Source organism: Sus scrofa, chromosome 1 (assembly GCF_000003025.6).
Source record: "Sus scrofa isolate TJ Tabasco breed Duroc chromosome 1, Sscrofa11.1, whole genome shotgun sequence".
NCBI lineage: Eukaryota > Metazoa > Chordata > Mammalia > Artiodactyla > Suidae > Sus > Sus scrofa.
In genome coordinates this window covers 30,981,322-30,996,838 of record NC_010443.5, presented here as the reverse complement: position 1 = coordinate 30,996,838, position 15,517 = coordinate 30,981,322, and the positions used below count along the sequence as shown (strand labels likewise).

Sequence of the window (15,517 nt, the reverse complement as noted above, 5' to 3'; positions counted from 1 at the left end):
GGCGTCAGAACTATAATTGGTAATCAGGGGTGGAATCAGAATCAGAATTCTGGTGTGTATGATAAAAGATTAGAAATCTGCCCCTGCATTGCTTCTAAACATATGCACCTAGATATTAATATTTATATTTAATGGCTAGCATACTCTCTCAATTTCTTATTGAGAAATCTGATCAATAAAGTTGCTTATGTTGTCAGGATATATATGTTTGCCATAGGATGTCATTAAACTTTTTTTTCATAAAGCCTGTAATCATTATTATGTGTCCTGATGGGCGCTCATTAAAAAAATTTTTTTTTTTTTTTTGCCTACCAGTGAATTTTATCCTGCTGCCTGAGAGAGGCTAGTTGAAGCCAGAGAGTGGCATTGATAGGAATGGAGTAGGATAGTTCCAAAGGTAGTTGTAGAAGACCCAGTAAGGGATTAAGAGAGAGAAACCTAAGACATTTGGGGAGACCACTGTAAGCTAATAATGGCTCAAGAAAGCTATCAGAACATCAGAATGAAGCAGGCTTTCTTAACTACAAAACCATAAACAAAAGCACGAGATAGGCCTCAGGTCATTAAGTGAAAGATAAAATGAGGCCTGCCTTCAAGTTCAGCAAGATAATGATTCTTGTGACCAAGGAAAGGAATTTAAGGGAAAGATGACATTCCAAAGGAGGACCCCCTCAATATGCAGAACTCTGAGATTTTAGCATCTGTTACCACACTTCTCCTGATTTGAATAAGCATCATTAACCTTCATGGGTCAAATACTCTCTTACCCAATACAAAGGAGGAGCTAGTGATGTAAGCCTCCTTCTACTTGGAGAATGAGAAAGAAGGCAGTCTTTTCCCACTCCCCGCTCTCCTTGGATTATAAGAATGTAGCCCACCTAATCCTTGGGTTAGAACCTCCTGACCTGCCCACGTGTATCCCTCACAAGTGTTGACTGGAAAAAAAAAAAAAAAAACCTGAAAGTTGAGTCAAATTTTATTTGGGGTGAAATTATGACTTAAGCCCGGGAGACAGCAACTTGGGTTGTCCTGGGAAACAGCTCAGAGGAGGCAAGGCAGAGAAGCTGGAATATATGAGTTTTTGCAACAAAGGGAAAGTGGTAGGAAAAAAGATTTTCAGAGAATCATATTTGCAGAAGAAGATTTATAGAAAACCAGTTTCTATGGGAAGATGGAAAGGTCTGGGCTTACTGGAATCACTCCTTTGGTATGCACCTCAGCTATGGGCTACTCTTTGTTACTTTCCTGAGTTCCCTCAGGGCACACTCACTGGCCACCCTTGGGAATGGCTGTTCTCACAGATGACTGTTTTATCCGCTAACTACAGAGCCCAGGAGGCAGTATTTCAGCTCAGCCTCAAAGAGCAAAGAGGGGGAGTTCCCAACATGGCTCAGCGGTTAAAGAATCTGATTAGGAACCATGAGGTTGAGGGTTGGCTCTCTGGCCTTGCTCAGTGGGTTCAGGATCCGGCATTGCCATGAGCTGTGGTGTAGGTTGCAGACGTGGCTCAGACCCCGCATTGCTGTGGCTCTGGCGTAGGCTGGTGGCTACAGCTCCGATTTGACCCCCTAGCCTGGGAACCTTCATATGCCATGGGAGCGGCCCTAGAAAAGGCAAAAAGACAAAAAAATAAAAATAAAAATAAAAAAAGAGCAAAGGGGGAATATCAAGTTATAAGTCATAAGGGTGAAGGGGGAGGTCCATGCAGCCAGGCACCCATTTTGCAGAAGTTTGCTGCCGATCTTGTGAAAGTTACTACTAGTCCCAGACATCAGTCATCATTGAAGGATTTTAGTGGTTTTTTAGCTATGAGGAGATGCAGGAATTAGGCTCATAAAATCTTCACCCAAAAATAGCTATCTGAAGAGTTGTTCACCAGTTTTCCCAGAGCACAGAGTGACTCACTCCTGGTCTCCACCCTGAGCTTTTCTCAAGGGGTGCTGTGGGTCAGCAGCTACAGTGGCTCATGTTTTACTCCATGTAGAGGTTGATGGCAAGGGCCAAACTTCAGTTCACAAAAGCATCCTATCTTAATAAATTGATGTCTTTTTACCTGTCACTTTGCCTCTCATGAATACCTTCTGTGCTGAGACACAAAGAACCTGAGCCTTAGTAGGTCCAGACACAGTTGAGTGATTCTAATGAAAAAAAAAAAGTGGGTTCAAGTCCCAACTTAGGTTTAGGCTGGGTTTGTGGGAGTTCCCTTCATGGCTCAGCATTTAACAAACCCAACTAGCATCCATGAGGATGCAGGTTCGATCCCTGGCCTCCCTCACTGGGTTAAGGATCTGGCATTGCTGTGGCTCTGGTGTAGGCCAGTGGCTACAGCTCCAATTGGACCCCAAGCCTGGGAACCTCCCTATACCAGGGGTGCAGCCCTAAAAAGACAAAAAGACAAAAAGTCAAAAAAAAAAAAAAAAAAAAAAAAGAGAGTGTTTCAGTTTCAGCTTCACTCTCCAAAAAAAAAAAAAAAAAGAATTTAGATGAGGAAGACTCAGCTATGAGGACTGAGCCTAGCAGAATAAATAAAATGAGATGGGGGGAGGTGAGACCAAAGAAAGTCAAGAAAATAAAAGACATGAGTTATTAAAAGATATCGGGCAGGGTAATGGGGTCCCACTGTACAGCACAGAAAACTGTGTACTATTTCTTGGGTTAGAACATGATGAAAGATAGTATTAAAAAAAGAAGAATGTGTTTGTATGTATGGCTGGGTCATTTTGTTGTGCAGCAAAAAATTGAAGAAGTGTACATCAACTGTGTTTTAATAAAACATTTTTTTAAAAAAAAAAAAAAGAAAAGCAGATAAGGAACAAAGCGACTTTCAGAGGGTCACTGGGTTGTCTAGTTGTGGTGAGCAAGGGCTGAGAACACCCTGGGATGCGGTGACTCTGCAGTTCCTGGTATAAGAGAAGGGGCAGAGGTTGGATTACAAAAGATGCACAGGGTACTGGGGGAGTGAGGAACCTGGGGCTACCAGGTCCTAAGGCAACCTCCAGACGACTGTCTAAGAGAGAGGAAAGAAACCTAGGCAGAGCCAACTTGAGGCCATCACGGTGTGGGTGCGGGGGGAAGAAGCCCACATCCTGCACAAAGAGAATAGTTTGGGGCACAGGAGCAATCCTAGAATTCAAGCATCATAGCCCCTAGAGAGGGACTCCAGGAATGAGAGAAGCAGAGACCAAGGACATTTTCTGCTGCCCAGATGTCTTCAGCCTCCTAGAACTAGACTGAATTAAACTAAGTGGAAATAAACACCTGAGAAAAGTCTAGGAAGACAATTGTTATATCTTTAGGTGGAGGTGGGGAAGATGTCCCCAAACTCAGAATGATCCTCAACTTCTCCCACACATCCTGGAGCGCCCCCTGTCTCACATGCATCTCTTCACAGAGTTAATAAGTGACCAGCCAGGAAAAGGACTCAGGGCGCCAGGGTCAAGGGACCAAAGGTAACTGGGAGAAAGATGACAGAAGGTTCCCATTGCAGCACAGGTTGCAACAAATCCTGGAGTATGAAGGGGCTTCACCGGGGCTGGGTAGATTTTAGGATAGAATAATTTCAAAAGAAAACACCCACTGTGTGGTCTGAAAGAGATCATTTATTCATTTCTTTTTTTCATTGTCATTCTAAATACCTGATTTCCATAGTAAAGGACCGCAAGAGAAGAGAGAATGGAACAGTTTTAATTAGTTTAAAAGTTATTTAAAATTACTTTACAAGTAATTTTAACTTCCTGTATCCTAGTTGATCAAATACCTTCTGCAGTTTCAATGCTTATCCTACGCATTTACAAACGATAGAAACTATTCACCTATGTTAGAGCAGATACCACAAAAGGATTCTTCTGGGTCCCTCCTCCATTTAAATTCTTGTCCTATACATAGACGTACTGACACATCCTTAAGAGCATCTACACAGAAGATGAACCCAGCTTCTAGAAATGCATTTGTGCTTTATGGGATGTATGAAATGTAGACTGTGCACACACATCCGTTCTTCTTTAAATCTTCTTAAGTCTGTTGTTTCAGCAAAGTGAAGACATCTCTTCCAGACAAAGCTTAAGGGCTCTCTCTTTCTCCTCTCTCTTTGCCAGGCTAACGCTGAAAGGCTGGCAGGGAAGGGGATCATTGAACTTGCCCAGGTCCCTGCCCTAAGCGTGGAGGGTCCCTTTCAAACACTCGTCCATATAGGGCCAGAACCAGAATGGGCAAAGGGGCTCTGCCTCGGCTCCGAAGACGTCCATCTCTTGAAACCTGATCAAAGAGAGCAAAGGATTAACTCCAAACCAGAGCTGGTTTCCAGCCCAGAGATCTTCTCTGACAACATCACTCTAAAGCAGCATGGAGGAGTTCCTGTTGTGGCTCAGTGGTTAACGAATCCGACTAGGAACCATGAGGTTGTGGGTTGGATCCCTGGCCTTGCTCAGTGGGTTAAGGATCCGACATTGTGGTGAGCTGTGGTGTAGATCACAGACATGGCTCAGATCTGGCATTGCTGTGGCTCTGGTGTAGGCTGGTGGCTACAGCTCCGATTAGACCCCTAGCCTAGGAACCTCCATATGCCACGGGAGCGGCCCTAGAAAAGGCAAAAAGACAAAAAAATAAATAAATAAAAGCAGCATGGAATAGTCAAAAGTACACAAAATTTGGAGTCAAAGACCCCTGTGTCAGATCTACAGGTCGAATGTTAGAGAGACTTTGGGTGAAAATGAAATCTATGGTACCGAGGGTTAAGATAATAGATTAAAAAGAGTTCTTTTAGCTCACGAAACAGTATACAAGGTATCAATTATTACTGTCATTATTACAACTTCACAGAATAATGCACCCATGAAATAAGTTGCAGATGCATTACTTAATGTATTCAACTGGCACCTTCTCCACCATGCAAATAAACATTAGCTGCTAGTCATCATCAGCAATTAATTTTTTTTTTTTTTTTGTCTTTTTAGGGCCACACCCGCAGCATATGGGATTTCCCAGGCTAGAGGGCAAATCAGAGCGGTAGCTGCAGGCCTGCACCACAGCCACAGCAACGTTAGATCTAAGCCAAATCTGCAGCTTACACCACAGCTCACGGCAATGCCAGATCCTTAACCCACTGAGTAAGGTCAGGGATTGAACCTGGGTCTTCATGGATACTCGTCAGATTCGTTTCCACTGAGCCACGACAGGAACTCCGCAATCAATATTTTTATCTTATTTTCTCCATAACCTCCTTGTTCCCTTGTATCTCATAATCATATTAAGGTAGAAAAATAAACTCCCAATTCTCCATCACGGTCTAAAGACAGTCTAGAACCACTTGTCTTCCACATCATAGTTTCTTTTGAAGGTGTTGCTTGTAGAACGTGAACCACAATAGTGCAATCCCGTCTCGTTATTACTCAGATTGTCATGACCCTATCTGTTCATAGATACGTATCCTTCTAAAACCTCCTACCTCATAATGAGTTTCAGGGGCAAGCTGACTCCCGCTAAGGACGAGCTGTGGGAAAACATAACTCGTTCCAAATGTGCCACTGAGGGAGAATTCTTCAAACTTGGTAAAAGCTGACCCCACGGGCTCCCCACAAGTGCTCAGGTCCATGGTTTGACACTTCAGTAACGTGCATATCTATGTAGGAAAAGAAAAGAGCAAGGGTTGGAAATCTTGGAAATCGTTTCTCAGCTAAAAACACAATTTCAAGGAACGGAGGAATATTTGCTAGGCTACCTCCTAAGCAGTTTTATAAAAATTGCAACTCATAGTGTTGCTGAAATTCGGCCTCTGTCTGCTCGTGCTGAATTGAAACACAGAGACAGAGGTTTGGGTAAAGGAGAAAAAAATAGCTTTATTGCTTTGCCAGGCAAAGGAGGCCACAGCAGGCTTATGTGCTGCAGACTGTGCCTCCCTGCCCCCACTGGAAAGAATTGCAAGGAGCTTTATAGTAAAAAAAGGAGAAAACAGGTTTTGAGATAGGTTTTCAGGGTGGGGTCAAACATGCAATCTTCTTTCTCTGGAGGAGTCCTAGTCATCAAAGCTGGAGTCAGGAGATCTTGGCATGACCATAGTGGTGGTCTTCTGGGTTATTGACTAGAATAACAGCACTCGCAAAAAGGGCATCTCGATGAGACATTAGAACAAACTAGGAAAGTTCCTAAAAAACATCTTGAACCCACAGGCAATTGTGCTCAGGATGCCTAATCTTTAGCTTACAGGAGATTGTGTTTAGAGTACAATTAAGTCAGGGCAAAGAATAAGGAAGGACTTTAAGTTGTTCAATTTTAAAATATTCATTTCTTTTTTTTTTTTTTGTCTTTTTGTCCTTTTTTAGGGCCGAACCCCAACATATGGAAGTTCCCAGGCTAGAGGTCGAATCAGAGCTGAAGCTGCCAGCCTATACCACAGTCACAGCAACATGGGATCTGAGCTGAATCTGCCACCTACACCACAGCTCATGGCAATGCAGAATCCTTAATCCACTGAACAAGGCCAGGGATCAAACCCACATCCTCATGGATACTAGTTGGGTTCATAACCCACTGAGCCACAGTGAGAACTCCCCTAGCACAATTTTTAAATATAATGATGACCTAAGAGAAAAAACAGTTAAAAACAAACAAACAAACAAAAACAAACAAAAAAGCATTCTAACATATTGGAGAGTTTCTACCTGTAAGTAATATTGGCCTTCTACTGTATGCAGTCCGTCAAAGGCCCCTACTGCATACACCTCATCTGTTCGTTTCTCAGACATCTTGTAAGTTAAATGACAGCACAGGTCTTTCTGACAAACTGTATAATTTCCTGTGTTTCTCTTAAGCTCCGTGAAAGTAAACTCATCAAAATAAATCATCCCTGGAAAATTCAGATGTTCAGACTCGAATGGCTTGACACCTCTGGCATAAGCACTCCAGTCAATAGCTGCAGGGTAGGTGGGTTCTCTTCGAGGTCGGGACTTCAATTCTGAGAGCATCAGCTGGCCACTCTCTGTTTCCATGTCATAGTGATACACCTTGACGGCCTCTGGTGCATAGATTCCACTCCCTACAGGTGACACAAAGAAACACCAATACTGGTTTCAAATTTGGCATGATGACAAACTAATAGAATCACTTCCATAAGAAATGAAATATAGGAGTTCCTATTGTGGCTCAATGGTTAAGAACCCAACTAGTAACCATCAGGATGCAGGTTCAATCCCTGGCCTTGCTCAGTGGGTTAAGGATCCAGTTGCTGAAAGATGCGGTGTAGGTTGCAGATGCGGCTTGGATCTGGTGTTGCTGTGGCTGTGGCATAGGCTGGCAGCTGCAGCTCCAATTTGACTCCTACCTGGGAACTTCTGTATGCTGCAGGTGCAGCTGAAAGAAAGAAAGAAAGAAAGAAAGAAAGGAAGGAAGGAAGAAATGAAATGAAATATCCTTATGAAAGCATAAGGAAAAGGAAAAAAGGGGGGAGTTCCCCGGTGGCACAGTAGGTTAAGGATCCAGCATTGCCATTGCTGTGGCATGAGTTCAGTCCCTGGCCTGGGAACTTCTGCATGTGGCAAAAAAAAAAAAAAAAAAAGATACAGCTGTTACCTTGGCCTAAATTCTAATTTGACTCTGCATCCTCCGTAAATGACTACTTACACTAAAACTATCATTTGACTTGGATGACTTATTTTTTTTCACTTAAGCTCCCCTTCCTTTAGCCAACTTAACAACAAACTAACACATTTCCCAAAAATAAAAGAATAATTTTTTTTCTTTTTTTTTTTTTGTCTTTTTTCTATTTCTTTGGGCCGCTCCCGCGGCGTATGGAGGTTCCCAGGCTAGGGGTCGAATCAGAGCTGTAGCCACTGGCCTACGCCAGAGCCACAGCAACGCAGGATCCGAGCCGCGTCTGCAACCTACACCACAGCTCACGGCAACGCCGGATCGTTAACCCACTGAGCAAGGGCAGGGACCGAACCCACAACCTCATGGTTCCTAGTCGGATTCGTTAACCACTGTGCCACAACGGGAACTCCATAAAAGAATAATTTTAACACTCCACTGACCTATCTAATGTGCTTGTGTTTGAGATTCTTTATTTGAATCAACAAACAGCAAAGCAGTCTAGGGGAGCCTGTTTTACCTTGAACAGGGATAAGCTCTAAAAATCTGATTAAGTCTAAAGAGATTTTATCACCTCAACAGCAAGATTTCTTTCAACATTACTAATGCATGCTGGCTGCAGCATCCTTTAGATCTGGCTTTGCTTTCTTCACGTGACCTAACTTCTTTCTAACTCCAGTTTCCCCTCATATGAAGTTGAGAGTCTCGTGTTTGCTTCATTTTCACCCACAGTATTCCTAATTTTGTGACATTAGAGTTAATAAAAGAATAATTAGAGGAGTTCCTGCTGTGGCACAATGGGATTGGCAGCATCTTGGGGACGCTGGGACACAGGTTCCATCCCCAGTCTGGCCCAGGGGGTTAAGGATCCCAGTGTTGCCACAGCCAAGGCTTAGGTCACAACTGTGGCTTGGATCTGATCCCAGCCTGGCAGCTCCATATGCCGCATCCCCCCTACCCCCAACCAAAAGGAATCATTAGAGAAAAGTGTGGCTTGAAAACGAATGAAGCCTTCCCAAGACTGTGGCCGCCCCTTGTGAGATACCTGTCATGTGCATGCCAGTGTGGTGGGTATTTGCAGCAAGCAGATTGACTCTCATGGCTCGGGCCCACGCCGAGTGGAAGGGGACAGCTGAGAGGAGGGGCAACGTGTTGTACCAGGCTGCAGGGTAGAGAAGGCTGTCAACGTGAAATTCTTCCACGAGCACCACAGCCGGGTCATGAGAAAAAATGTCAAAGCAAGTGAAAATGCCAAACTTCCCAAAAGGAGTGTCAAAAGTCACAAATTCTGAATCCTTGGGGAAATCAAATTGAATTTCAGGTGCAAAAAGATTGTACTGTTAACAAAAAGCAAAGAAGAGGAAAATTAGTAAGAAAAGTACCAAATAGAGGTGATCAATATGCATAAAATTTTTTCTCCAGTGCATGTATTAAAAACTGTTACACATAGGGGAGTTCCAGTCGTGGTGCAGTCGAAATGAATCTGACTAGGAACCATGAGGTTGTGGGTTCCATCTCTGGCCTTGGCTCAGTGGGTTAAGGATCTGGCATTGCCACGAGCTGGGGTGTAGGTCACAGATTGGGCTTAGATCTGGCATGGCTGTGGCTGGGCGTAGGCAGCATCTGCAGCTCCGATTTGACCTCTTGCCTGGGAAATTCCATATGCCGTGGGCGTGGCCGTAAAAAAAAAAAGCAAAAAATGTAAAAATAAAATACAAAGTCCTAATGGAATGAATGAGTAAAGTTTTAACAAATTGGGTGAAAAACTAACTCTGATATTAAACCAAGTGATAAGAAGGAGCTTTTCTCCTTCTTTCTGCTAGAATATTAAAATCCTTGTGAGACGATTAGCACATTTGTTTGAATATTCTACCACATTCTATTTTATGCAAATTCAGAGCCCTGATATGAAACCAAAGTAAATTAAATACCTATTATTGACTCAATGTAATAATTAAGAAATGCACTGATAGCCATTCCCTCACCAACATTCAACAGACAAGATACAAGGACATCATAAACAAGAAGTCAATCAAGCTTAGCTAAGGTACTAGTGATTCTCACCTTATGATAGCGGGCCACCAGCCTGCCCTCAGAATCAAACACCACGTCAGTGTTGAATTGGTAACGGCCGTCAGGGGGACACTGAGGGTCACTGGCATTGCATGGTTTCTTGTCCCCAATATTTGCCACAACATAGATAGAGTTGTGCTTGGCCAGGCAGCTGAGCCTTTCTTGCACTGGGGTATAGCCAAACCTAATTCAACAGATATGGCCTTAAACTTACCATGTAATTGTTGAACTTCCAAAGTGATACAAGTTTATTTACTTGTTACCTATAACACAACAGCTCTACGCTAAGAATCAGGAGAAAACATTTAAAAACTCACATGTACTACCATCTCATCTTTATGCAAGCTGGTTACTTTTTTTTTTTTTTTTTAAGGGCAGCAGGCACAGCATATGGAAGTTCCCAGGCTAGGGGTTGAATCAGAGCTGCAACTGCCTGCCTATACCACAGCTCACAGCAATGCCAGATCCTTAACCCACTGAGTGAGGCCAGGGATCAAACCCACATCCTCATGAATACTAGTTGGGTTCGTAACCTGCTGAGCCACAACGGGAACTCCAAAAGCTGGTTACTTTAATGTGCCAGACTTGAGATGGCAGTATAAGACTGAAGTACAGGAAAAATGGAGGAGGAAGAGGAGAAAGAAGAGAAGCAACACTTCCTCATATGCAGTTCTCCCAGGAGGGTAAGTGAAGAGCTTAAAATTTAACAGACTCTCTAGCAGGGAGAACCTTTTCCATAGTCCAAGCCACAGTTCTACTAGGAGGCAGTAAATAGTCAGTCCCAGACTGGGGAATTCCTGTCATGGCTCAGGGGAAATGAATCTGACTAGTATCCGTGAGGATGCAGGTTCGATCCCTAGCCTCGCTCAGTGGGTTAAGGATGCAGCATTGCCATGAGCTGTGGTGTAGGTCCCAGATGCAGCTTGGATCTGGTGTTGCTGTGGCCATGGTGTAGGCCAACAGGTGTAGCTCCAATTCAACCCCTAGCCTGGGAAACTTCATATGCCACGGGTGCAGCCCTTAAAAAAAAAAAAAAAAAAGATGGTCCCAGGCAGGTCATCTTCTACAGAGAACAAATGCAGCATTATTACTGGAAATATTTTTAAAGAGGAAAGAAAAGGAAGAAAGCATTTCACTGTGCTGACTCAGTGTTCTCATCTGTCAGTACAACATAATAGCTTCCCTTCTACCTTAGACGACCCTCGTGTGAAACCCCGCGATAAATACAGACTATGAAATTACTTTTCAGAAGTTCCCATTGTGGCTCAGAGGAAACAAATCTGACTAGCACCCATGAGGATGCAGGTTCGATCCCTGGCCCCGCTCATTGGGTTAAGGATCTAGCGTTGCTGTGGCTGTGATGTAGGCTGGCAGCTACAGCTCTGATTAGCCCCCTAGCCTGGGAACCTCCATATGCCTCAGGTGCAGCTCTATAAAGACAGAAAAAAAAAAGAAGAAGAAGAAGAAAGAAAGAAATTACTTTTCAAAGTAATGCCCAAACCATCCAGATTGGGGATATTTATCTTAGAAATAAGAAGAGGTTGAGGTGAGGGAAAAAGCAAGATCATGGCTGGCCTCAAATACTTGAAAGAATCTAATTAGAGGAAGAAAAGTCAAGTATCTGAACACAATATAGAGGTGGTACGAATACCAAAGGAAGTCATAGAGAGATTTCAGTGGAAAGCAAGATTAAAATTTCTAGCATCCAGAACACACTAAGAAATGGATTCACTAGTCACTGGAAATTTCAAGTATAGTGTGGGGCTTCCAGTCACTCAGAGTCTGCTCTGTTAGCACGATTCAATGGAAATGGCTGTGTTTGAATTCCAGCCAGGCTAATTATCAACTATGAGCCCCACTGAGCAAGGCCAAGGATCAAACCTGCATCCTCATGGGTGCTAGCCAGATTCGTTTCCGCTCAGCCACAATGGGAACTCCCCCCTTTCCCCTCATATTTCAAATGGGAATAATTCCACCTGCTACATAAATTTAATGACATAATGTGCACAGGATACAGCCCAGGACACTAATGACTTGATTCCTTCTAGAGACCATTCAGGTTCGTCATGGTCTCTCAGTCACTCTGCAATTGATGTCAAGCTAATCTTTTAACCTGGAGCACAGATGTATGCTATTGTTTCAGACTATTTGTTTTATTTTGCCTTCGGGAAAAACAAGGGAATATTGTCAACATTCACTTTCATTAGAGCCTTTCATAAAACTATTATACATTTTATTTTGTTTTCCTCTTTTTGGCTGAATAATTAGTGGTATTTTAATATTTCTTATTTGTTCCTTGTGGGGAAAACCAAGGAAGCATGAGATGTGTCATTATTCTACTCATAGTGTTTAAATACTGGAAATGTTTTTTGTTGTTGTTGTTTTTGTTTGTTTTTTGTCTTTTCTAGGGCTGCACCTGCAGCATATGGAGGTTCCCAGGCTAGGGGTCTAATCAGAGCTGTAGCCGCAGCCTACGCCAGAGCCACAGCAACCCTAGATCCGAGCCACGTCTGCAACGTACGCCACAGCTCACAGCAACGCCAGATCCTTGACCCACCAAGCGAGGCCAGGGATCGAAACTGCAACCTCCTGGTTCCTAGTCGGATGTGTTTCTGCTTCGCCATGGTAGGAACTCCAATACTGGAAATGTTTTTAAAGAGGAAAGAAAGAGGGCCATGTGAACTTTTAGGATCCTTTTAGGGATAAATGTTACCAGGGAACAAACAGTGGCTTTCTTAACAAATATTACCTTTATATTAAATATTGCATTTCTCCTTTCTACAACACAGAGCTGAAAGCTTACCATTTGAGTAAACATCTGCAAGTCTCCATAATATTAAAGTTTCATTAGTCACCTACCTTTCCTACTGAATTTTTTTTTTTTTTTTTGTCTTTTCTAGGGCCGCACCTGCAGCATTTGGAGGTTCCCAGGCTAGGGGTCCAATCAGAGCTGTAGCTGCCAGCCTACACCAGAGCCACAGCAATGTGGGATCCGAGCTGAATCTGCAATCTACACCACAGCTCACGGCAACGCCGGATCCTTAACCCTCTGATCGAGGCCAGGGATTGAACCTGCAACCTCATGGTTCCTAGTCGGATTCGTTAACCACTAAACCACAATAGGAACTCCTGAAAATAATTTTTTGAAGACTAATTATCAGGCTTCAGGACATCTTTCCCCCAGAAAGTCAGTTTTATCAACCTAGGCAAATTGAGTGTGTTTTAGTTTATGCCTCTTGAGTTACTGTAAATCATGAGTCCTTCCTGCTCAGGGAAGAGCCCCAGGATCAAGTAGACATTGCATCATTGTTACATGGTTACTATAAACACAGATTGCAACATTCAGAGAATACTTTTCCAAAGTTGAAAAATCCCAGCTTATGTTGGACTTGACCTTTCCAATCAATTTCAAATAGTCCAAATTATTAAAGAAGTTTCTCTTCTTGTGGGCTAAGATAATAGTTCTGAACAAAAGCATGTAGGTTTAAAATTAGCAAATTAAATTACTTCTTAATGCATTGATTTTGCCATTTAAAAGGATTATAGGAGTTCCCACTGTGGCTCAGAGGGCTAAGAAACTGACTAGTATCCATGAGGATGTGGGTTTGATCACTGGCCTCGTTCAGTGGGTTAGAGGATCTGGCGTTGTGAGCTGTGGTGTAGGTCACAGGGTTGCTGTGGCTGTGGTGTAGGCTGGCAGCTGCAGCTCCATTTTAACACTTAGCCTAGGAACTTCCATAAGCCGTGGGTACGGCCCTATAAAGAAAAAAAAAAAAATGCATTGCATATAACCTATTTTTAAAGTAAATTCACCTAAAATAATTTATTTTCAAAAATCTTTCTTCTATTTTATGCAGATATTCTTTAAGAAAGTTATGCTTAAGTTATAGCTACCAACAATTGCTAAAATTTCTTTGTGGACAAGAAAGCAAAATTTCAGATCTAGCTCCTTCTGTTAAAAAAAATGTAATGGTGACAGCTAACACTGGCGAGAGCGCCACAGTGTACAGTACAGATTCTAGAGGTCTTACTTCACTGGACACTCATTCCTACTCTGTAAAGGGATGTAGGAGCGGAAATTTTATTATCCCTGTTTTACAAATAAAGAAATAGAGATCTCAGAGTTCCCCAATGGCTCATCAGGTTAAGGATCTGGCATTGTCACTGCTGTGGCTTAGGTTACGGCTATAGCATGGGTTTGATCCCTGGCCCAGGAACTTCCACATGCCATGGGTGCAGCCAAAAAAAAAAAAAAAGAAATATAGAAGTCAAATGTTTTGGTTGTCTGCCTCCATCACTCAGCCAGGAATGGTAGAATGAGATCTCAAGAGTTCCTTTTTTAAGTCCTATGCAATTTCCACTCACCATACTGATTATATTCCATGCCAATATAAAAGCCCCCTTTTAAAATTATTATTACTATTTTGCTTTTTAGGGCTGCACCTGTGGCATATGGAAGTTCCCAGGCTAGGGGTCGAATTAGAGCTATAACTACCGGCCTACACCACGGCCACAGTCACTCAGGTACCTTGCTACATCTGTGAGTTACACCACAGCTCACAGCAACACCAGATACCCAACCCACTGAGCGAGGCCATGGATACTAGTAGGATTTGTTTCCACTGCACCACAACAGGAAACCCCTCGAAGCCCCTTTGAAACAAACCTACTCCTCCTTTTACCATTCTACAAAGGAGGCAGGTGTTCATGGATGAACCACACACTTATATTTGGGAATCTAAGTCCTAGATATCACAACTTTCTCACTTTGTTGAAATCCAGTTAAGCACATCTATTGTAGAAACTGTGTCCACATACTGTTCATTAAAGATAAGTACAATAAATAATCAACCAGACATCATCATCTCAAGTCCTTGACCAAACAGAAGACATGCCAGATGGTATATATTATGAAGAATGACAAAGGTGAATCCAATGCCACAGACTGATAATTGGTCAGCAAGAATACTAGTCAAACTTCCTGAATTTGCAATAAATTAGTATTCTACAATACTGCAACTTAAACAAACAAACAAACAAAAAACCCCAAGGTTGATGACATTACCTCTGGGGATCTTTACATGGAATCCAGTTCACTCCAGGGTCTGGGATATCCTCCAGGTAGGGATAAATGGTCTCCCTGGTGAAGACCCAGCCATAAATTCCATCTTCTGGGGTCACAATGATATGTGCGCCCTGCTCAAAACAAGTCGGAGCAGAAGAGTTTCTCCTAAGTTCCAAACACTCCCATTCTTACCACGTTTCAAATTGCCTTTCCAATATCCCAGCCATACCTGTCTGGCTGCCAGTTTAACTGCTGTCTCCAAAACATCTATGTTCTTGTGCATCAGGAGCAAAGCTTCTTTTTCCAGCACAGGTGTTTCCGTTCTGTTTGGTAATGTGACAGCATGCTCATACACTGCAGCAATGAAAGTGTCCAGTGCACCAACACCCAGGACCAAGAGGGCCAGAATGGCTGTATATTTTGGGACACATGATACAATCATAGCTGAAATTCTGTGTGCTTTGATAAACAAACTCAGAGTCTTCTGTCTTGTATCCCTGGAAAAACTTTTATGATAAAGACCTGCCTGCCTGCTACCAGCTATTTATACTTTCTCATGAATATATTACACAACCCAGGGTTGGGAAAGGATGTTGGGCAAAAAGTACATAATTGGATTGACTGTAGTCTCAGTGTGGTTGTATCATTTAGAGGTTCACCCAACTCTAAGTGGAATGAACATGCCAAGAAGAGGAGTCCACCGCTTTCCAAAACACACTGGATATTATTGACCTCTTCTCTTTTAATAAAATATATTTCCCTGGGTAGTTCAATATTTCCATTTAAAAGACTAATATT

The 15,517-nt window shown here is 42.8% G+C and overlaps 1 protein-coding gene across 2 annotated transcripts; it reads right to left on the bottom strand.

Annotated features, from left to right (window-relative positions):
* Positions 3,580-15,243, bottom strand: VNN3 (vanin 3). Of its 2 annotated transcripts, XM_001925456.5 has the most exons (7): positions 14,949-15,243; positions 14,720-14,850; positions 9,646-9,838; positions 8,627-8,918; positions 6,657-7,030; positions 5,444-5,617; positions 3,580-4,254 (listed from the first exon to the last, which is right to left on the bottom strand). In XM_001925456.5, the coding sequence occupies exons 1-7, from the start codon at positions 15,159-15,161 to the stop codon at positions 4,126-4,128; spliced, it is 1,506 nt and encodes a 501-aa protein (XP_001925491.1). In that variant the 5' UTR covers positions 15,162-15,243; the 3' UTR covers positions 3,580-4,125. The 2 variants fall into 2 exon arrangements, with proteins under 2 accessions (XP_001925491.1, XP_013843739.1); XM_013988285.2 differs by lacking the exon at positions 9,646-9,838 and having other exon boundaries at positions 14,949-15,235.

Excerpts from the sequence above, each read along its gene's own strand:
- VNN3 (XM_001925456.5), bottom strand. The coding sequence starts at position 15,161 with ATGATTGTATCATGTGTCCCAAAATATACAGCCATTCTGGCCCTCTTG. Across the intron at positions 8,919-9,645 it reads TGGTGGCCCGCTATCATAAG|TACAATCTTTTTGCACCTGA; the intron begins GTGAGAATCACT and ends TTTTGTTAACAG. Across the intron at positions 7,031-8,626 it reads CACTGGCATGCACATGACAG|GGAGTGGAATCTATGCACCA; the intron begins GTATCTCACAAG and ends TGTCACCTGTAG.